We start from the raw sequence: 22,940 nt of genomic DNA, 5'->3' as shown, positions 1-22,940 counted from the left end.
CACTTTTTTGAGGATCCTGACCACCTATTTCTTTCCTTAAATCCTTAAATTCTGGTCTGTTCCAGACATTTTTTCTTTTTAGGATTAAAGCTAGATATAAGTGGAAATTATTGCTTTTGTTAGCAGCTCATTCCATATATTGATTCTGTAAGGAAAATACGAATTTCAGTTTGCAATTTATGATCTTTTTGATGTTTTATACTCAAGTTCTTTACTTCTGTGAGCAGACCCTGAGTAACTCTCACAAACACATGGAAAATACAACTTCTGAAGACTTGAAAACAAGAAATTAGTTTTGTGTCAGCTAATGTCACTGAATGGCCACGATCTGAGGAAAATAAGATTTGATATCTGTAGAATCATCTTCTATGTGCAGTAAACAGTCAACAAATTCATCTGGTAGTAGAGTTTGCTCTTGAAGTAGTCCGTCTGTTATATATGTTCTGTGATGCTCATTGGCTGGGAACTGTTCCTCTTCCTCCTTAAGGATATAATTTTGATCATCTTGAATCCCATTATGGTTGGATGTCAAATCTGTGTTCATATCTAGGATTCCATCAATACTAGAAATATCTGGAAACCTGTCAAAACCTGGAGAGTTGAGATCTTTGTATACTTTAACTTGATTACTTCCAATGTTTGGAATTGATTCATCATCATTATGTGATAAAACTATCGGTTGGCATCTGCTGGATGTTTGAGGCTTGTAGCCCATGGTTTCTGTGTCTTCATTTGGTTGAGACAGATGAGAATTATGAGCTTCTGAAATATCTGAAATTGGGTTCTCAAAAGCAGCTTCTTCTATTTGTTGTTTAGAATTTCTATGCACAGTCTGGATTAAGCTTTTGTTGATTCTTGGTAGTAAAGTTTCTTCTACTTCTGTTATCGGTGGATCGTTATATACTAATAGTGCTGCAGTATGTAGAAAGGGAACTTCATCATTTTTCTATAATGGAATTCAATGAAACATTAGATTAACATCATGAAAGTATCGTGGCCTTTCAGAAGATTTGATGATTGAGACATAGAAAAACACCTTCTTATAGCTTAAAGGTGGATTTGTTTCATTTAGTGAATACTTGACAACAATTTTCCACTCATAAATTCATTAGTTTCATTTTCATTTCACTTTAAGCAAAATCAAAAGTTGTATAACAGGAAGCCTGCTCAAGGTTGCTACTCTCAGCATTTTTTATTTTTTTACTTTAATTCAATTGAAATCTGTACCTAGGATCAAAATCTCCTGAGGTGAGATACAATAACAGTTGGAAAAGTTCAGCATATTTGGCAGGATCTGTGGAGACAAATCAGAGCTAACGTTTCAGAACTCTGAGGAAGGATCACCGGACCCAAAATGTTAACTGATTTTTCTCCACAGGTGCTGCCAGACCTGCTGAGCTTTACCAGTAATTTCCTTTTTTGTTTCAGATTTACAGCATCCGCAGTTCTTTCAGTTTTTATGGAATAATAATTCACTGGGTAGTGCAGTGGATTTGCAACTGCTGTTTTTATTTCTAGAATGTGGATTAAATCTAGTTAAGAATGATGGACTAAAATTTTCCCCTCTTTTACCATTCCTGTACCAACATGCTACACCACAATTAAACTATAGTTTATCCTTACAGCATTTTATGTATTCCCTTTATTAACTCAATCTACCTATGAAACACACTGAACATCTAAGCATCTAGGTTTCTGGAAATTGTCCTTAAGAACAAAACAGATATTCTTTTGAACTTTAAGCAGAAAGAATTATTGGGCAGATCAAATATCATAATGAATAGTCTGCTTGGATTTCAAACGGAAAAGTCTTACTTAATTAAATTCATTCTTCATTAATTTAATTATTTGAAGATGTAACAGAATAGACAAAGATAATATAGTAGATATAATATATCCAGGTTTCTAAAAGGCCTTTGATAATGGAATACATAACAGATTAATGAATAAGGTCAGAGCAAATGCAGTCAGGGATGAATAGCAGAAAGGATAACCACTTCGACTGGGATAACACACCCATCCTAGAACAAGCCAAACAGAGAAACCCACGAGAATTCCTAGAAGCATGGCATTCTAACCGGAATGCTATCAACAAGGATATTGACTTGGATCCCATTTATCACCCCCAGAAAGAAAGAACAGGAAATGACATCACCATAGCAAATGGTGTCACCACAGGAAATGACATCACCAACCCAAGGAAACGCAAACATATAAATAGAAAGCAGGCTATACCACCAGTGCTTCATTCGGAGGCTCACTGAAGACGTTACCTAGCATGGTGACAAAACATCTGAAAATGAATCTTCCAGCTCAGCGAGCAAACCTACATCCAAAACCTCGACTTGAGCTACAAATCTTCTCAAAACATGATAACTTACAGACTGCAAGATAGACAAGATCAGGGTAAAGGGTTGCTATTCCCAGTGGAGTTTGGAAGGCAAGGCCCCAGAAGAATCATTGGTGAAAGTATATTAATGATTTAGATTTTGGAATCAAAAACATAATTTCTAAATTTCAGAAGACACCAAATTGAGTGGTTAGTGGAATAGTCATTAAAGAGAACTGCAACAAATTTAAAAAAAAGACATTTTTGCATTTGTGAAATGAGCATAAAACTGGCAAATTAATTTCAATATATATGTGAAAGGTATTTTCATAATGCATAATTATCATCAAATATACTTGGAAACTAAAAGTTTAAAGTGGAGAAGAAAAGGGATTTGAGTGTATAGTTAAACAAATCATTAAAGGCTGAATTTTCTGTGAAACTAGAAGAAGTGTACTCCATTCCTTAGTCAAAAGGGTTTAAGACCACCAATTCCAGATGTCCCACCCTTAAACTTGCACCCCAACCCCTCCATTTTCATTGGTGCAATGGGGGTGGGGGAGGGGGGGGGGTGATGGTGGGAAAGATATTTCTTACACCCACTCCATTTAGAGGAAGTTGTATTTTTAAATAAAAGCAATTTCCATCAGTCAGCTCTCTAAAGTTCAATTCATGGGCTTTGACATTTGAAGGAAAGGTCTAAAACTTCTGGAGTTAATTAGAGACATAACATACTTTGGGATTGTTAAGATCAGGGATAAATGTGCATAAAAAGTAAATAAGGTTTTTGGAACAGTTAAGCTGTCAGGTCATTTAAATATAGTGCCCTTCAAATTTTGAAAAACGACTAGCCTTCAGTTGAGAAAAATCAGTGGTCACCATTTATTTAGCAACTGGTTGATGTAAACCTGAGGGCTATCATAATGTTAGCACTATTAGACTGCTTCCACAACTTATTATCACACTGTTTTTTAAACAAACTCCAAGTGTTTTGAAAGAGATTGAACCGCTTTGGTTCAGGGGACACACAGTAAAACTCTGGCTGCCTCTGAACTTTTTCTGGAATTGGTGGCTCCAATTCTATTCAGTACTGATCAATAGCATTTATCTTGATTTGTTTTGTGTTCCCAATCTTGTAGTGAAGGTTTTTACCTTCAGTACATTTGTCACAGATGAAGTAATACTAGTGTTAGCTCACCTAACACAAGAATTAGACACAAGTCACGTGGTACTGATAGATTCAATAGATGTGCATTACATCATTTGGCATTTACATATGTTACAATCTAGTGCCTGGGACTAGAACTGAGCAATTTGGTTACAAACTGTGACAGGATACCATCAGCATATCATGCTGTAACTGGCCTCAGTAAAATTGAGATTTTATGCCATGATATGATGACGATATCATGAACATGTCTTTTAAAATCTGTTGCATAATTGCTGTGAGACATAACATTATAGAGAATAAAATTGTCTGGTGACCAGAAGGGCCTTCCACAAAGTAGTCAGGCAATGGGAGCTGAAGCTTCTAAATGTAAAGGAGGTCTCATTATGAGCAACAAACATAATAAACATATAAGATTGAAATAAGTACAAGTAAGTTACTGTTTCAGCTAGGAGGTGTATTTCAGACCTTGAATGGTGAGCAAAAAGGAGGTAACAAGGCCAGGATTTCCATCTCCTGTAGTTGAATGGGAAGGCATTGTGAGAAAGGAGTGTTAGACATAAGAGGAAAGCAAGGTCACACAGAGGGAAAATACGCTTTGGAGTATAGAAAGGCAATAGGGAATAAGGCGGTATACAAAATGTATCAAACCTGAGGCAAACATTTTGGCTACAATATTATAAAACAAGAATGGGGCATTGAGAAGGGTGCATGAAAGATTTACAAGGATGATAGCATAACTGCAAGCTTATACCAATGACAAAATAATGAAGAAGTTGGTTCTTAGACAGATGTTAGATTCAGATGATTTAGCAATTTTTAAATTTATGAAATATTTTGGTGTAGTAACCTCTTTAGTGAGGAAGAGCAAAACAAGAAGCTATCAGTCCAAGATGGATACCTAGAAATCCAAAAGGGAATTCCAAAGAAACTACTCAGATGTTAAAGAAAATGTGAAATTTGCTGCCAAAGTTGGGTAGTTGTGGCAAATACTGAAGAAGTATTTGAGGAAAAGCTAAATAAGCATATGAGGAAAAGGGAGTAGAAGGTTATGCTGATAGAATTAGATGAAGAAAGGAAGTAGGCTTGAGTAGGCACAAACATTAGTATGGATTGGATGGGTTGAATGCCTATTTCTGGACTGCATATTCTATGTAATTCTATCTAAGCATATTGATAAAATTAGAATAAGAAGGGTTAAATTAACAGCCCATCTAGATTTAAATGCATCAGTAAGTACAAAAGTGTTATTAGCTATTATTTAATTGATTATGTAACATGGTGCCTTTTAATACTCAATTGGAAAGACCATCAGCATATATACTGTGAAGTATCAAAAGTACAGGCTTGTCCAAAGTGAAAAAAATTATTTTGTATTATGTTTCTTTCCCTGATTTAGTTAGAAGACATAGTTTGATACAGTGCAAAACAAATACTTGCAACTTGCAATTGCTGATTAAGAAACACCAAGTGTCATTTGCTCCTAAATAAACATTGACAGCTCACTATTTCCTCATTTTGTTCACAAGGTTCTGTGTTAAAGTGTCACGCTGAGGCTTGACTGCAAAATCAAGGTCAATATTCCAGGCAGTATTGAATTTTGCAGCGTTGAAGATGTTACATTTTCGGTGAAACATTAATAGACAACTCATGACACTATTTCAAAGATGGGCACTGGAATTCTGCCAAGTCTTCTGGTCAATATATATCCTTCAATCAACATTACTAAACTAGGAAGTGGAGCAATTTTGATGAGGCAACTGAAGGAGTTTGTTATACAAGTTTGCAAAGCAATGTGGGTGACATTTCTTGTCCCCTAGACTGGATCACTCTCTATTGCTGGTGTCTTTCAGTGATAACCAAGGTGTTACCTTTTTCATGTTACTTATATATGTCATGGAGGTCAACCACCTGATGAATACACATCTATATTTACAGCTTCCCCAATGGCTGCCTGGAATGCACTTCTTTCAGTTGTTCCAGACAACAGCTTTACCTGTTCTTAATCTAATGTAAATGAGATCACAAGAGATGTGAAATGTTTCCTCATTACAATTTGTTTCAAATTGGGCCTCTTTTCATAAAACATGAAGAATGATTTTGCAGTGGAGCTTTTTCTGAAAATGTCTACCTTTATCCTGATTATATGCAGAAACTATCCTAGAAACAGCAAAGAAATTCAACATCAAGCAGTATTTTGTAATATATTTCATTGCTGACAGTTTAACTTCTTTGGGAATGCACTGGTTATTTGCATAAAATTGGTCAGAAAGCTCCCATATTAAAATAATGAACAAGGGAAATTTAACCCCTTGATATTTTACCTGTAGTCCTTTCACCACATTGCTGTTTTCCACATTGGGGAATTTTTCCTGAGCCCAACCAGGTAAAAACACCTTGCACATTGATTTAATTCTAAAACAAAAAGTAAATAATTCACATAGAACAATTAATAAGAAGATAAATTTGTATCAGTGGTCATTAAGTGACCTAAACGGTGGTCTGTGATATGAACAATAAAAAACATCTATTTAACTTATCCTACTCACTTATAAATCAAATTTTCTATCTGAAAACTCAAATATCTTTTATAAGTTTAGTTTGTAATCGACGATGTACAACAAGAAATTTTAAAAAGTTGAATTGTAGTTTGTTTGGCTCACCTATGTTTTACATTTCCATATAGTTATTGATGATAATTAAATCCCCTTTACATTAAATTACATCCTTTTTACATTCCTTTTCTTCAATGAAAATGTACTTGTCTTCCTTTGTCTACTTATGCCTTATCATGACCTTTACTTTGACAAATATTACTCAACTAACCAGCATCAGAATGTCCTATGCAATAACTGGAGGATCTTTAACTATGTATTTCCACATTTTGTCTTCTAACTCACAATGTATTGATGCATGCTAGGATATGGTCATGGATCTGTTCTCTGTAGAATAGCTTCAACTTATACTGTTGAATTGAAGAGCTTCTTGCCTGTTCTGTATAATCTTGCATCTTCTTTGAAGTAAAAGCCAAAATAAATGCAAAATAAAACAGAATTGCTGAACACCTTAAACAAAATATTGGGTATGTCAATATTCAGAGAGAAAGAAAGGTTAATGATGCAGAAGTTAACTGTCATCAGATATGTTCCCACATCTAATGGGCAATATTGATCAGACATGTGTACAAAATTTTCCTGGCCATAACTAGAGGGCTTGGAGGTGGGAAAATAATGGAATCCATATTGAGATTTCTCCCTGATGCACTCTTGCAGTTGCGGAAATGCATAGGTGGGCTGGAATGAGAATTTAAACACAACAAATGTCTTTAAGGCCAAAGCTAGAGGTGATTTAGAGGACTTGACATATACTAGGGGCAGACCCCATCCCGATCATTTTCAGCAGTTGCCAGTTTAATGGAGGCTGCCTCACAGTGACAGACTGTAGAGAAATGGAGCCAGCAAACAAATCCCTCTCCAAAGAAACGTTTACTGGCATCAAATATCACCTCAGCATTCACTCCCCATTTCTCTCTAGTCATTAAAGTGGAGGGCTTTCCACTCCACTTGTACAGCTTTGCTGCTTTCTCCTCTCTTTAAGAGTGATTTATCTATCAGCTCTGACTTTAGTGGTTGGAATGATGTCAGCCAGGTTAATCTCATAGAATATGAGTTCCCTGATTGGGCTGTTAACCTGGTCCAATCAAGGACCCCTAGCTGACAGATATAAACAGGAGTGTCAGGGATTCTGTTCACCCTAGGAGCCAGCTCTGTGTTAGCTGGGTTAGTGTCATGTATTATGCACATATAAATAAAGGATGACTTGGTGATGGGATACTGGCCCTTATGGAGTTATTTCAGTGGCAGTGGCAATAAAACATGCCCCCTGAAGAGATTCACTCTCATCAATTGTCTTTGAGTCATGGTGAAAAAACAGAGTAATTCTCCTGACAGCATCTAGACTATAGCTATTTTTGGTTATTAGGAGCCTGACCTTCTCAGAGGCACCAGATATTAAAACCTTTCAAGAGTTGATAGATGTAGCTAAGGAATATTACAACCCTAAGCCTCGTCTAACTTTGAGATGCTATCGGTTTTACTTGACAGTTCAAGAACCAGGGGAATCCATTTCGGGATTTTTGACAAGGTTAACATGAATGGCAGAGGCATGTGAGTTTGGTTTAACTTTAAGTGAGACGCTGAGACACCATTTGGTTTGTGAGATTAATGATGTGACCATGAAAAGGGGCTTACTGGCTGAAGCCCAATTAGACTACAAACAGGAACTACAACTGGCTTTGCAGTTAGAAGATGAGGCTAATGGAGCTTGAATTACAGGGAATGCCAATGGAAATGGATACCCTCATCAGGCTGACTGACCTTCGGGAAACCCCTTGAGTGAAGACAATTGCACAGGCTCACTCAGGACACATCCTGAATGGAGGGACTATAGGTCAGCCCACACCAATACCCCAAAGCAAGTCTCGGCCAAACGGTTAACATTTTCTCCAGGATCTAGGCCGGCAGGTCATTGTAGTTGCTACCGGTATGAAGATTTGAGACAACAAAAGAATTCGTCTAGACATGAATTAAGTAAGAGAACTATTATAAGTAAGAGTAAGACGAGAAAGTGAGGACTGCAGATGCTGGAGATCAGAGCTGAAAATATGTTGTTGGAAAAGCGCAGCAGGTCAGGCAGCATCCAAGGAGCAGGAGAATCGACGTTTCGGGCATGAGCCCTTCTTCAGGAATGAGGAAAGTGTGTCCAGCAGGCTAAGATAAAAGTAGGAGGGAGGGACGTGGGGTAGGGGTGTTGGAAATGCGATAGGTGGAAGGAGGTCAAGGTGAGGGTGATAGGCTGGAGTGGGGTGGGGGCAGAGAGGTCAGGAAAAAGATTGCAGGTCAAGAAGGCGGTGCTGAGTTCAAGGGATTTGACTGAGACAAGGTGGGGAGAGGGGAAATGAGGAAACTAGAGAAATCGGAGTTCACATTTCTCAGATTTCTCTAGTTTCCTCATTTCCCTCCCCCACCTTGTCTCAGTCAAATCCCTCGATCTCAGCACCGCCTTCCTAACCTGCAATCTTCTTCCTGACCTCTCCACCCCCACCCCCACTCCGGCCTATCACCTTCACCTTGACCTCCTTCCACCTATTGCATTTCCAACACCCCTCCCCCAAGTCCCTCCTCCCTACCTTTTATCTTAGCCTGCTGGACACACTTTCCTCATTCCTGAAGAAGGGCTCATGCCTGAAACGTCGATTCTCCTGCTCCTTGGATGCTGCCTGACCTGCTGTGCTTTTCCAGCAACACATTTTCAGCTAAGTAAGAGTAAGAGGCTAATATCCAGGAGAGTGCACACACTGGAAGGTCCACTTACAGCTGGTTTAGAACAGTTAAATTGATCAGCAACATCCAAATCAGAGCCAATCAAAATAAAAGTCCAGTAAAATGATCTCTCAGTCTAATGGAGGTCAATACTGGCACAGCTGTGTCAGTGATTGAAGAAGCAGTCTTTACCAAAATTCCTGAAGAAGGGCTTATGCCCGAAACGTCGATTCTCCTGCTCCTCGGATGTGCCTGGCCTGCTGCGCTTTTCCAGCACCACATTTTTCAACTTTACCAAAATTCACTCTGGACACCAATCCTTAAGTTTGCGTTAAGACCTCGGTCAGGTTGAGAACGTGTACTGGGAAATCCCTACAGATTAAGAATACAACTTCGGTTCTGGGTTTTTATGAGAAGCAGCTGGTTCATTACCACTGATTGTAGTGAAAAACTTGGGCCCAAGCTTGATGGGGAGAAATTGATTGAGAAATATTCAACTGGATTGACTCAATATTTTTCAATTAGAAAATGGCTGCCTGAGTGAAGTCCTAATTAAAAACCTGGAAAGTTTACAGAGGTCTATGGTCTATCAAAGGGGAAAAGGCCACCTTACATATAGTCCTTACAGTGCAGAAGCAGGCCATTCATACCATCGAGTCCACACTGAACCTCTGAAGACCATCCCAGGTCTACCCCCCTCCCTAATTCCTGTAAATCTGCATTTCCCACGGCCAATCCACCCAGTCTGCATATCCAAGGGTACCATGGGAAATTTAACATGGCCAATCTACCTAACCTGCATATCTTTGGACATCAAGAGCAAAGAGGAGCACCCAGAGGAAACCCACTGGGGATAATGTGTAAACTCCACCCAAGGAGAAAGTGAGGACTGCAGATGCTGGAGATCAGAGCTGAAAATGTGTTGCTGGAAAAGCGCAGCAGGTCAGGCAGCATCCAAGGAGCAGGAGAGTCGACATTTCGGCAATGGGAGCCCTTCTTCAGGATTCTTGAAGAAGGGCTCATGCCTGAATCGTCAACTGTCCTGTTCCTTGGATGCTGCCTGACCTGCTGCGCTTTTCCAACAACACATTTTCAGCTCTAAACTCCACCCAAAGCTGGAATTGACCCCAGGTCCCCGACGCTGTGAAGCAGCAGTGCTAACCGCTGAGCCGCCCTTACATATTCTAACAGGACATAAGTAGACAAGAAACAATTCCACAATTCTACAAGGCCTGACCAGTGCTATTTGTCTTATATGCAAAAGCAGAGGCAGAAATCAGGAGGCTGGAAAGCAAAGGAATCATCAAATCAGTCCAGTTTGCAGAATGGGCAGCACTAGTCATACCAATCATGAAGCCTAATGGGCCAGTTTGTCTTTGTGAGGATTTAGAACAAACGTTGAAATGCTTTTCACAGCTGGAGAAATATCCAGTTCCTTGCATGGAGGACTTATAGGCTGTCCTTTATAAAACTGCACAAGCCACACGGATATGCAATTGCAATTAGATGACGATTCCCAGAGGTTTGCCACAATTAATACCCATAAGGGTTTTACAAGGTCTACCCCAAGTTACCATTTATCTGGATGACATGCTAATAACCTGGAAGACCAATAAAGATCATTTAGAGAACTTGGACATAGTGTTTAAATGTTTCTCCAAGGGGTACACGTTAGGAGGGAAAAATGTGTTCCAGTCACCCCAAGTGATCGACTTAGGCTACAGAGTCAACAAGGCCGGGTTACACCTGTTGGAAGATGAAGTGAGGGTGATCAAAGGTGCCCTGGCTCCCACCACTGTACTAGAACTTAGGTCTTTCCTTGGGTTGGTGAATTATTATGGGAAATTCATACGTAACTTGGCCTCCATCCTGGCACCCTTACATTTGCTCTTGAAAAAGGGTCAATCTTGGGATTGGTCTCGTAGCCACGATATAGCCCTTAGGGAAGTGAAGAAGCAGCTATCATCATCTAAGGTGTTGGCACACTACAATCTCAAGTGAGATGTGGCACTGACATGCGATGCTTTCCTGTGCGGTATCAAGGTAGTGTTGACTCACTGGAGGCCTAGTATAAAGGAAGGGCCAATACCATAGACTTCCCGGACTTTGGCTGACACCGAATGAAGATACACCCAGATTGAGAAGGAAGATTTGGTGGTCATCTTTGGTGTGAGAAAGTTTCACCAATACCTTAACGAATGTGAATTTGTAATTGTAACAGATCACAAATCCCTGCTAGGGCCATTTGTTGAGGACTGGCCATGCTGCCCATAGCTTCAGGTCAAAATCAGCAGCGATATTCTGAGTGCTTACAACACCATCCGGGGGGCCAAGTGGCAAATGTGGATGTCTTGAGCCATCTGCCACTGGCAGATACACTACTGATGGTGGTTTTAAACTTTCTGGACACCCTTCCAGTCACCACTGACAATATCAGACTGGAACAAAAAGACCACATCGTAACAAAACTTAGAGAGCTAGTGGTGATGGGGGAAACAAATGGCCCATCGGAACCAGAACTGAAACCAGCAATACCAGATCACCATACAGGATGGTATATTACTATGAGGAGCAAGAGTGATTATCCCAAGCAAGGTTCACTGCGAGATACTGGCTGAACTCCACCAGTGTCTTCCAGGAGTGTCCAAAATGAAGATGTTGGCAAGACGTTATGTCTGGTGACCACATTGATAGGGCAGATCCCAGAATGTCAACAAAGACAAAAATTACTGCCAGTCACTCAGTACTGTCTTGTAAATAGCCAGGTAAAACCTAGACTTGGTTACATGTTGACTATACCAGTCCTTTCATGGGCTGAACATTCTTAGTCATTGCAAACTCCCATTTAAAGTGGTTGGACATGAATAGAGTTCATTCATCAAACATGGGGATAATGATTTAAAAGTTGCCTGCATCCTTTGTAATACACGGACTCCCAGAGGTGTTGTCACAACAGGCCATCATTTACCAACAGGAAATTCGAGTTTTTCTTAAAGTTGAATGGCATTTGGCATGTAAGGACAGCTCCATACCATCCATTATCCAATGGTCTGGCAAAAAGAACAGTCTACACTTTGAAGGCAGGCTTAAAGAAACAGCCTAAAGCTTCACTTAATACCAAATAGTCTTGGTCCCTGTTTGTTTGAAGGACCACCCCTCATGCAACTGCAGGAGTGCTCCAGTAGAGTTGCTATTGGGGAGAAGACTCCACACCAGGTTAAATTTGAGCTTTCTGGACCTGTGGGGAAGAGTGAAGCGGAATCAGGAATGCCAATGCCAGACACAAGACTCCTCTAGGCGAGAGAGGCAGTTTACTTCTGGAGACAAAGTTTGGTGTCATAACCATGGGAATGGCCCTGCATGGGTAAAAGGCATGGTTGATGTGAGGTCAGGTCCAGTGACACTGTCCTGAACAAGCATATGGACCACTTGAAAGCTCAACTTTGCAAACAGGGCCCCTCAGAACAGCCGGCAAGGCTGTGAAAACCCATGGGTTCTCCCCCTCCTCATAACATCGAAGGAGCTTCTGAGGATGGGATGGACATGGTAGATGTTGAAGCCCTTTGCCTGAAGAAGATGAGTTTCGGCTGAGATGTTCCAGATGCAAGTGTTGGGCTACAGTCTGATATGTGCAGCCAATATCCGAGGCAGAGTCAGAGTCAGAGCAACTAGACCTGGTGCAAAAATGCCCCAGGAGGTGATACAGAGAAAAGAACCAGCCTATGTCCCAGGATTTAGAGGGGAAGGGATGTAATGATTGGAACAATGTCAGCCAGGTGGACCTCGTAAGATATGAATTCCTAATCAGGTTGCCCTATTTGACAGATAGAAACAGGAGTTTCAGGAGTTCTGTTCAGTCTCGAAGGCAGCTCTGTGCTAGCTGGGTCAGTGTCATGTACTATGCACATGTAAATAAAGGGTGACTTGGTGACGGGATGGAGTTATTTCACAGACATTATCTTTAGGTTAAGGCATCTTTTATTTTCCTACCAGTTCCACCAATGCCAAACTCTGACAGTAAGGCTGCTGAGGATCTAGAATTTCCAGCCCTGTGAATTAGTAACAGGCCTTTTCTGGATTAGAGTGGTGCTGGAAGAGCACAGCAGTTCAGGCAGCAGCCGACGAGCAGGAAAATCGACGTTTCGGGCAAAGGCCTTCATCAGGAATACAGTCAGAGTGCCTGAAGGGTGGAGAGATAAATGAGAGGAGAGTGGGGGTGGGGAGAAAGTTGCATAGAGTACAAGAGGTGAGTGAGGGTGGGGTGAAGGTGATAGGTCAGGGAGGAGGGTGGAGGAAGGTAGCAAAGAGTACAATGGGTGAAAGGAGGTGGGATGAAGGTAATAGGTCAGAGAGGAGGGTGGAGCGGATAGGTGGAAAGGAAGATAGGCAGGAAGGACAAGTCATGGGGACCGTGCTGAGCTGGAAGTTCGGAACTGGGGTGAGGTGGGGGAAGGGGAAATGAGGAAACTGTTGAAGTCCACATTGATGCCCTGGGGTTGAAGTGTTCCGAGGCGGAAGATGAGGCGTTCTTCCTCCAGGCGTTTAGTGGTGAGGGAGCGGCGGGGAAGGAGGCCCAGGACATCCATGTCCTCGGCAGAGTGGGAGGGGGAGTTGAAATGTTGGGCGACGGGGCAGTGTGGTTGATTGGTGTGGGTGTCTCAGAGATGTTCCCTAAAGCGCTCTGCTAGGAGGCGCCCAGTCTCCCCAATATAGAGGAGACCGCATCAGGAGCAATGGATACAAAAATTGACTTTAGTGGATGTGCAGGTAAAACTTTGATGGATGTGGAAGGCTCCTTTAGGGCCTTGGATGGAGGTGAGGGAGGAGGTATGGGTGCAGGTTTTACAATTTTTGCGGTGGCAGGGGAAGGTGACAGGATGGGAGGGTGTGTTGTAGGGGGGCGTGGACCTGACCAGGTAGTCACGGAGGGAACGGTCTTTGCGGAAGGTGGAAAGGGGTGGGGAGGGAAATATATCCCTGGTGATGGGGTCTTTTTGGAGGTGGCAGAAATGTCGGCAGATGATTTGGTTTATGCAAAGGTTTGTAGGGTGGAAGGTGAGCACCAGGAACGTTCTGTCCTTGTTACGATTGGAGGGTGGGGTCTGACGGCAGAGGTGCGGGATGTGGACGAGATGCGTTGGAGGGCATCTTTAACCATGTTAAACAGGCCTTTTCTCTCTATGTCGGCACTTATGAGTGCTTGATGTAATCAGGGTGTGGTTGACGAGGGGCAAGTTTCCACTTCTATTAATATCTTTCACCTTTTTGAAAAAAAATTTTACAAAATCTGATAAGTCTTCTTGGTGCTGTATCTCCTCTTTAGTTTCCTGTTTCCAGAAGTGCTTTATGCTTACCAATAAGTGAAGCCACAATATGCAAATAAAAACATTTACAATGGCACATTTTATTGTTCTGAATTTTAACAATTTGTAATGGTTTTTGGAAAACTAGCATTTATAGGCAGAGCTACATACAGGTACATGGAATCATCATCCACTGACTTACTTTGTCACTGTTGTAATCACAGGCAACAGTGCATATACTGACTTTTTCGGAGGTAAACTTTCTTTCTATCTTATACAGTAAAGTTTACTTTTATGTTATTTTCAGTTACATATTAAAAGTGCATACTGTTCAATATGCTCCAATTACTAATAATTCATCTCTGAATTGTTTATAATATTATACGCTACCCTACTGCCTTTGGAGCTTTTCATAAACAATTACAAACTTGCAGAAATAAATTCTTGTGAGACATTTTTGCTTAATTAAATAATACTTAATACAAATTTTTTGTCTCCCCTAATTTCCATCCTCTTTTATCCTTGAAGACTGTAGTTCTATGGGTGTGGACTGTACTCTGATCCCTTGGCAAACTTAGGTATTAACTGTTAGCCATTTTACCAAGGACCATGACTCATTGTTCTTTTCATCACTCATATCAAACTTAAAAGACTTGCAAATAAAATATATGGCCTTTAATTTTGTAGGCAAAGAGAGAAGGGGACCTTAAGTTTCTCCACTTAAAGGGAAATACTTGGAATTGGATGACAGCCAATGAAAATTATAGTTCAAGCAGTGTATAAAAGACCCAGTAGAGCCCGGATGTCCTTGGAGAAGGAGCATTCGGTGTCCACCAACACCCTGGAGTTGTTCAGGGAGAGGTGGGTGCCGCAGGGAGTGGAGTGCATCATTTCCCCCTCCAACTCTATTTTGATTTAGTCCCTGCCCTCCCCTTCACACAGCATTGCCCTTTGATGTGATGGGTACTGCTTGTCACAGGCCACTCGGGTGTTTCCTTTCTTCCTGGTGGTGGAAATTAAATAAAGATTTGTGCACTTTGTGTCTCTCAAAAGAAAAAAAACAACAGGAGTGTCTGGGCCTGGCTAAACTGGCCATAAACAGGTCCAGGCAGCGGGCCGTGGAGGGGGTAGTTAGGGCCAACTGCCTGCCCCTCTTCCGCTGTTATGTTAGGGCCCGGGAAAGAAAAAAAATATAAAAGACCCAGTAGAGCATGCGGTGTCCACCAACACCCTGGAGTTGTTCAGGGAGAGGTGGGCGTCGCAGGGAGTGGAGTGCATTATTTCCACCTCCAACTCTATTTTTATTTAATCCCTGCCCTCCCCTTCACTGTTTGATAACACAGCAATGCCCTTTTGTGAAGGGCACTGCTTGTCACTGGCCACTTGTGTGTTTTCCTATGTTCCTGGTGGTGGAAATTAAATAAAGATTCGTACACCTTGTGTCTTTCACTGTGTCTCACACCTGCACACACACAACATGGGTGCTGGGGAAAAACTAAGCACTACCGCAGTTAGGCGGTGGTGTGGGGGTTTAAAAGAGAAAAAAAAAATATAAAAGACCCAGTCAATCCAATCCCATTAATTTCAGGTTGAAGTCCCCATTGTACCTCACATTTCAGTGGCAGTAGGAACAGCTTATGGATGAAAGAGGGCAATTTTGCAGAGTGGGTGTATGATTTCAGGATTGTAGTTAGGATGTTGGATTTTTAGCTGAATGGAATATTGGTACCACCACCCCAGCTAAGTTCAACTAATTCAACCCTGACTAAGAATTGTGCTTTAAGACTTGGTACATATGGCTCAAAATTAATTGAATTAGAAGGAAATTTTCTAATAGAAACAACGTTCTTTTAATACTTTGTGCAATTTAAATATTCTGTTAAATCAAAGCAAGTAACCTACCTTTGTCTGACTGATTTTGCAAATGTGAGAGTTAACAGAAAAGCCGATGGAATGGTTATCGCCACACTTAGTTGAAGTGGAAGAGCAATGCTGTAATAGTCTAAAATTTCCAACAATGAAGAAATCAATTCAAAATAAATAATAATTATCATCTTTCATAAATATTGATTTTAAAACCGCAATATAGTAGAATAAAAACCAACGACTATTGCAAATTGGCAACTAAAAAGGCAATGAAGAAAACAGGGTGGTGCTGTAAATCCGAAAAGACAGAAGGTCAGTATTTTGGCTTGGCGTTGGGACCCCTGCTATTTATTTTATAAATGATGATTTGGACCTGAACATGGAGGGCACAACTGGGAAATTCACAAACAACACAAAAATACCCGTGTTGTGGATAATACACAGGATTAAGCTCCAAAATGAACACAAGAACTAGGAGCAGGGGTAGGCCATCTGGCCCTTCAAGCCTGCTCCACCATTCACTAAAATCATGGCTGATCTTTTTGTGGACTCAGATCCACCTACCTGCGCTCTCACCTCATCCCTTAATTCCTTTTTTTTAAATAATCTACTTTAGGTTTAAAAACATTTACTGAAGTAGCGTCAACTACTTCCACAGAAAGGCCCCTCAAATATCAGCAAGGCGGCCTTTGTGTGGAGTTACTAAATTTTGCATCAGTGTTTACTGTGGAAAAGGACATGGAAGATATAGAATGCGGAGAAATAGATAGTGACATCTTGAAACACATCCATATTACAGAGGAGGAAGTGCTGGATGTCTTGAAACACATAAAAGTGGATAAATCCCCAGGACCTGATCAGGTGTACCCTAGAACTCTGTGGGTGGCTAGGGAAGTGATTGCTGGGCTGCAAATGTGTTGCTGGTCAAAGCACAGCAGGTTAGGCAGCATCTCAGGAATAGAGAATTCGACGTTTCGAGCATAAGCCCTTCATCAGGAATAAGAGAGAGAGAGCCAAGCAGGCTGAGATAAAAGGTAGGGAGGAGGGACTAGGGGGAGGGGCGATGGAGGTGGGATGGGTGGAAGGAGGTCAAGGTGAGGGTGATAGGCCGGAGTGGGGTGGGGGCGGAGAGGTCAGGAAGAGGATTGCAGGTTAGGAGGGCGGTGCTGAGTTGAGGGAACCGACTGAGACAAGGTGGGGGGAGGGGAAATGAGGAAGCTGGAGAAATCTGAATTCATACCTTGTGGTTGGAGGGTTCCCAGGCGGAAGATGAGGCGCTCCTCCTCCAGCCGTCGTGTAGTTGTGTTCTGCCGGTGGAGGAGTCCAAGGACCTGCATGTCCTCGGTGGAGTGGGAGGGGGAGTAACACTTTAACTCCCCCTCCCACTCCACCGAGGACATGCAGGTCCTTGGACTCCTCCACCGGCAGAACACAACTACACGACGGCTGGAGGAGGAGCGCCTCATCTTCCGCCTGGGAACCCTCCAACCACAAGGTATGAATTCAGATTTCTCCAGCTTCCTCATTTCCCCTCCCCCCACCTTGTCTCAGTCGGTTCCCTCAACTCAGCACCGCCCTCCTAACCTGCAATCCTCTTCCTGACCTCTCCGCCCCCACCCCACTCCGGCCTATCACCCTCACCTTGACCTCCTTCCACCTATCCCACCTCCATCGCCCCTCCCCCTAGTCCCTCCTCCCTACCTTTTATCTCAGCCTGCTTGGCTCTCTCTCTCTTATTCCTGATGAAGGGCTTATGCTCGAAACGTCGAATTCTCTATTCCTGAGATGCTGCCTAACCTGCTGTGCTTTGACCAGCAACACATTTGCAGCTGTGATCTCCAGCATCTGCAGACCTCATTTTTTACTCCAAGTGATTGCTGGGCCCTTTGCTGAGATATTTGTATCATCGATAGTCACAGGTGAGGTGCTGGAAGACTGGAGGTTGGCTAACGTGGTTCCACTGTTTAAGAAGAGTGGTAAGAACAAGCCAGGGAACTATAGACCAGTGAACCTGATGTCAGTGGTGGGCAAGTTATTGGAGGGAATCCTGAGGGACAGGGTTTACATGTATTTGGAAAGGCAAGGACTGATTAAGGATAGTCAACATGGCTTTTTGTGTAGGAAATCATGTCTCACAAACTTGATTGAGTTTTTTTAAGAAGTAACAAAGAGGATTGATGAGGGCAGAGCGGTGTACGTGATCTATATGGACTTCCGTAAGGCGTTCGACAAGGTTCCCTGTAGAAGACTGGTTAGCAAGGTTAGATCTCATGGAATATAGGGAGAGCTAGCCATTTGGATACACAACTGGCTTAAAGGTAGAATACAAAGGGTGGTAATTGAGGATTGTTTTTCAGATGAGAGGCCTGTGACCAGTGGAGTGCCACAAGGATCTGGACTGGGTCCACTATGTTTCATCATTTATATAAATGATTTGGATATAAGCATAAGAGATCCAGTTAGTAAGTTTGCAGATGACACCAAAATTGGAGGTTACCTCAGTGAAGAAGGTTATCTCAGAATACAATGGGATCTTGATCAGATGGGCCAATGGGCTGAGAAGTGGCAGATGGATTAGAGTAGTGCTGAAAAGGACAGCAGGTCAGGCAGCATCTGAGAAGCAGGAAAATCGATGTTTTGAGCCAAAGCCTTTCATCAGGATTGAAGGGCTTCTCATCCCTGATGAAGGGCTTTGGTCAGAAACGTTGATTTTCCAGCACTACTCTAATCTTGACTCTAATTTCCAGCAACTGCAGTACCTACTTTCGCTAAGTGGAAGATGGAGTTTAATTTAGATAAATGCATTTTGGGAAAGCAAATCTTAGCAGGATTTCTATACTTAATGGTAAGTCCTAGGGACTGTTGCTGAACAAAAAGATCTTAGACTGCCGGTTCATAGCTCCTTGAAAGTGGAGTTGCAGGTAGATAGGATAGTGAAGAAGGCATTTGGTATGCTTTCCTTTATTGGTCAGAATATTAAGTACAGGAGTTGGGAGCTCATGTTGCGGCTGTACACGATGTTGGTTAGGCCACTTTTGGAATATTGCATGCAATTCTGGTCTCCTTCCTATCGGAAGGATGTTGTGAAACTTGAAAGGTTTCAGAAAAAATTTACAAGAATGTTGCCAGGGTTGGAGGATTTGAGCTATAGGAAGAGGCTGAATAGGCTGGGGCTGTTTTCCTTGGAGGGTCGGAGGCTAAGGGATAACCTTATAGAAGTTTATAAAATCATGAGGGGCATGGATAGGATAAATAGACAAAGTTTCCTCCCTGGGGTGGGGGAGTCCAGAACTAGAGGGCATAGTTTTAGCGTGAGTGGGGAAAGATATAAAAAAAACCTAAGAGGTAACTTTTTCATGTAGAGGGTGTTACGTGCATGGAATGAGCTACCAAAGGAAGTGGCGGAGGCTAGTGCAATTCCAACATTTAAAAGACATCTGAATGGGTATATGAATTGGAAGGGTTTGGAGGGATTTGGGACGGGTGCTGGAGATGGCAGGTGGGACTAGATTGGGTTGGGATATCTGGTTGGCATGGACAAGTTGGACCAAAGGGTCTGTTTCCGTGCTCTACATCTCTATGACTCCTTTGGGCAAGGAATTCCACTGATTAACAACCCTCTGGGTGAAGAAGTTCCTTCTCAATTCAGTCCTCAATCTGCTACCTCTAATCTTGAGGCTATGCCCTCTTGTTCTAGCTTCACCTGCCAGTGGAAACATTCTTTCTACTTCTATTTTATCCATTCCCTTCATAAATTGGTATATTCTATGAGATCCCCTCTCTTCTTCTGAATTCCAATGACTATAATCCCAATCTACTCAGTCTCTCCTCATTAGCCAACCCTCTCAAGTGCCAGTACATCCTTTCTCAAGGAAAGCGACCAAAACTGTACACAGTTTTCATCAGCACCTTGTACAGCTGCAACATTACCTCTCTGCTTTTAAACTCAATCCCTTTAAGCAATGAAGGATAAAATTCCATTCGCCTTCCTCATCACTTATTGCACTTGCAGACCAACCTTCTGTGATTCATGGGTTGGTGGAGTGGGCAGGAAAGTGGCAGACAGAGTTCACCTCTAATAATTGAGAGGTAATGCATTTAGAGAGGTCAAACCATTAAAGGGAATGCACAATAAATGGGAATATAATGAGAAGTGTACATGCAGTGACAGCTCTTGGCGTGCCAGTGCATAGTTCCCTAAAGGTAGCAGTACAGGTAGATAAGGATGTAAATAAGACATATGGAATGTTCTCCTTCATTGATAGAGGTATAGAATACAAAAGTATAGATATAAAGCGATGAAACTGCATGACACTGGTGAGGCCACAACTGGAGTATTATGTTCAGTTTGGTCATCACATTACAGGAGGACATAATTGCTCTGGAGAGAGTGCAGAGAATATTTGGTAGAATAGTGCCAGGGATAGAGAATTGTAACTACAAGGAGAGATTGGCACGTTGGGTTGTTTTCCTTGGAACAGAGAAGGCTAAGGGGTGACTTGATTAAGGTACACAAAATTGTGAGGGATAGAGATTGAGTGGACAGGAGGAACCTGTTTCCCTTGACAGAGCGTTCAAAAACCATGGGTCTTAGATTCAAATTGACTGGCAGAAGGATTAGAGGGGACGTGAAGAAGACATTTTTTATGCAGAGAGTGATGGATCTCTGGAATTTGCTGCTTGAATTGGTGGTAGAAGCAGAGGCATGAGACTCTTAAGAAGTGCTGTAAGCTGCAGGGCTGTAGACTGTGTGTGGAAAGATGGGATTCGAAAGCATACTGGGGTGTCTTTGGGTTGGCATTGACAAGATAGGCCAAATGACTTATTTCTGTGCTGTCTCATTTTGATGATCCTATGATTCTATAACAATGTGGTCATATATAACCATTATAATATTTGTGCTGCATGATTGATTTCCCAAACTATCATTTTCACAATGTGGTACCTACTGACAGAGAGTTCCAATTGTTTCTTGAATGGCAATGTTTGTGACATAAGATTTTAATCATTTTAGTAAACTGTTTGTTGACAAAGGATAAATTTAAGTCAGCCCAATGCATTGGGTGCTTTTTTTGTATCAATTAATGTATGTTTTTTTCAATATTTACATCATCAAAAGACTGGTAAATTTCTTTCCTGTCACAATGTCTCCTCATTAACGCTCATAAAGATGAGTTGGTATCAAAAGAGAAGGAGGTCGGTAGGAGATATGAACAGCACCTGGCTTTAAAGAGCCATGACATTGATTGGTAAGGGATCATGGGGACAAGCAGATTGGAATAGAAGGTCCTCAGCGTCATGGAAATTGGGTAGATTGGCATAGGGATACGAGAGGCCATTGTTGTATAGAAACATGTTGGCATGGATGGCACATGAAGAGTGAGAGGATGAAAGCAGAAGGAATGTTTTCTCTTTCAACGTTTTACTTTCAAGGTGTGAATTCGATGCCAGAATGTCCAGCAGGCTTACAGCCCAGCCCATCCTAGGAACTGGCCTTTTCTGGTCACTTGGCCCAACTTCCAATCCAGCAACACAACATAAACTCATCACCCATGCAAAACCGAAGTTTGGTGGGGCTATTAACACAATGTAGATGTTGTAAAAATTGTTTTTCAATAATAACATCTTGATTTTAAAAAAATTACTGTTGCCATCTGCTATGCCAAAGGCCTTTCTGCTGTCTCCTGATTGGTTGACAGTCACCTAGCCCCACCTCCTAACACCACTTGCTTTTCAAGTGGGAACATATTGGTAATTCCCTTCTTACTTTAGTTCTTGGCAAAAGTGTAGGGGCAACAAAGACAGGCCAAGTTGTTAAGAATGTATTGCTGCTTCATTGGACCCATCTTGCAGGAACCCCCCACACAAATGGGTGGCACGGTGGCACAGTGGTTAGCACTGTTGCCTCACAGCACCAGAGACCCGGGTTCAATTCCTCCCTCGGGAGACTGACTGTGTGGAGTTTGCACATTCTCTCCGTGTCTGTGTGGGTTTCCTCCGGGTGCTCTGGTTTCCTCCCACAGTCCAAAGATGTGCGAGTCAGGTGAATTGGCTATGCTAAATTGCCCGTAGTATTAGGTAAGAGGTAAATGTAGGAGTATGGGTGGGTTGCGCTTCGGCGGGTCGGTGTGGACTTGTTGGGCCAAAGGGCCTGTTTCCACACTGTAAACAATCTAATCTAAAAAAAAATCTATCAGCAAACTATCATTTTCACAAAGTTGTATCTATTGATGGACACTTCCAATTTTTTCTTGAATGGCTATGTTTGTAACACAACAGATTAATCACTTCAGTAAAGTCTTTGTTGACAAATGATTAATTTAAGCAATGCTAATGTATTGGATTTTTTTTGTATCAATTAATGTGTGTTTTTTTTCAATAGTCACATCATCAAAAGACTGGTAAGTCCTACCTGTACTCAAAAGAGAGCCAATGCTTATATATGCATTCAAATGAAATAGTTATTGGTACGTCAAAAGCCATTGGTAGACAATGGCAGCATGGAGAGCAAAAACATCATTTATATTTATCCAATAAACATAGAAACCTGTCAGTTATATCTTACTCACAACAAATTATAATCTTGATCATGTTACTTTCTTCAGGAACAATGATAAGTAATAAAAAAAATCAATAATCAGCAATTTAGTTTGAACAAATGACAACTTATTTTGTTACTCCAGCTATAGCACACACAGACATTTTGAAAAAAAAAGGCAAAATGAGAATGGAGTAAATACAATACACCATGGCTAGTTTGTGAGGGCTCAAGTGGCAATATTTTTAGGTGAGAACTATCTGGCAGTGGATACAGATATAAATATAAAAACTGAATATAAAAAGTCAAGCATCACTAGTATATCAAGATTGAGTTCATGAATTGGCTGACTTTGGAGGACTTCGTCCCACATTGATATGACCACATGCACAAAAATTAAATACAACTATGACAA

The 22,940-nt window shown here is 41.6% G+C and overlaps 1 protein-coding gene across 1 annotated transcript in view; it reads right to left on the bottom strand.

Annotated features, from left to right (window-relative positions):
• Positions 1–310: 310 nt before the first annotated feature.
• Positions 311–22,940, bottom strand: part of LOC132818514 (interleukin-23 receptor-like) — a 97,096-nt gene continuing 74,466 nt past the window's right edge. The window contains exons 10-12 of the mRNA XM_060829575.1: positions 16,024–16,123; positions 5,822–5,912; positions 311–946 (exon numbers count right to left, since the gene is read on the bottom strand). Coding sequence (XP_060685558.1) covers positions 311–946; positions 5,822–5,912; positions 16,024–16,123 — 827 coding nt within the window. The remainder of the gene's footprint in view (positions 947–5,821; positions 5,913–16,023; positions 16,124–22,940) is intronic.

The sequence above is a fragment of the Hemiscyllium ocellatum genome, chromosome 9 (assembly GCF_020745735.1).
Source record: "Hemiscyllium ocellatum isolate sHemOce1 chromosome 9, sHemOce1.pat.X.cur, whole genome shotgun sequence".
Classification (NCBI taxonomy): domain Eukaryota; kingdom Metazoa; phylum Chordata; class Chondrichthyes; order Orectolobiformes; family Hemiscylliidae; genus Hemiscyllium; species Hemiscyllium ocellatum.
The sequence above is the reverse complement of the archived record's forward strand: the minus strand, read 5'-3'. Positions and strand labels throughout refer to the sequence as shown.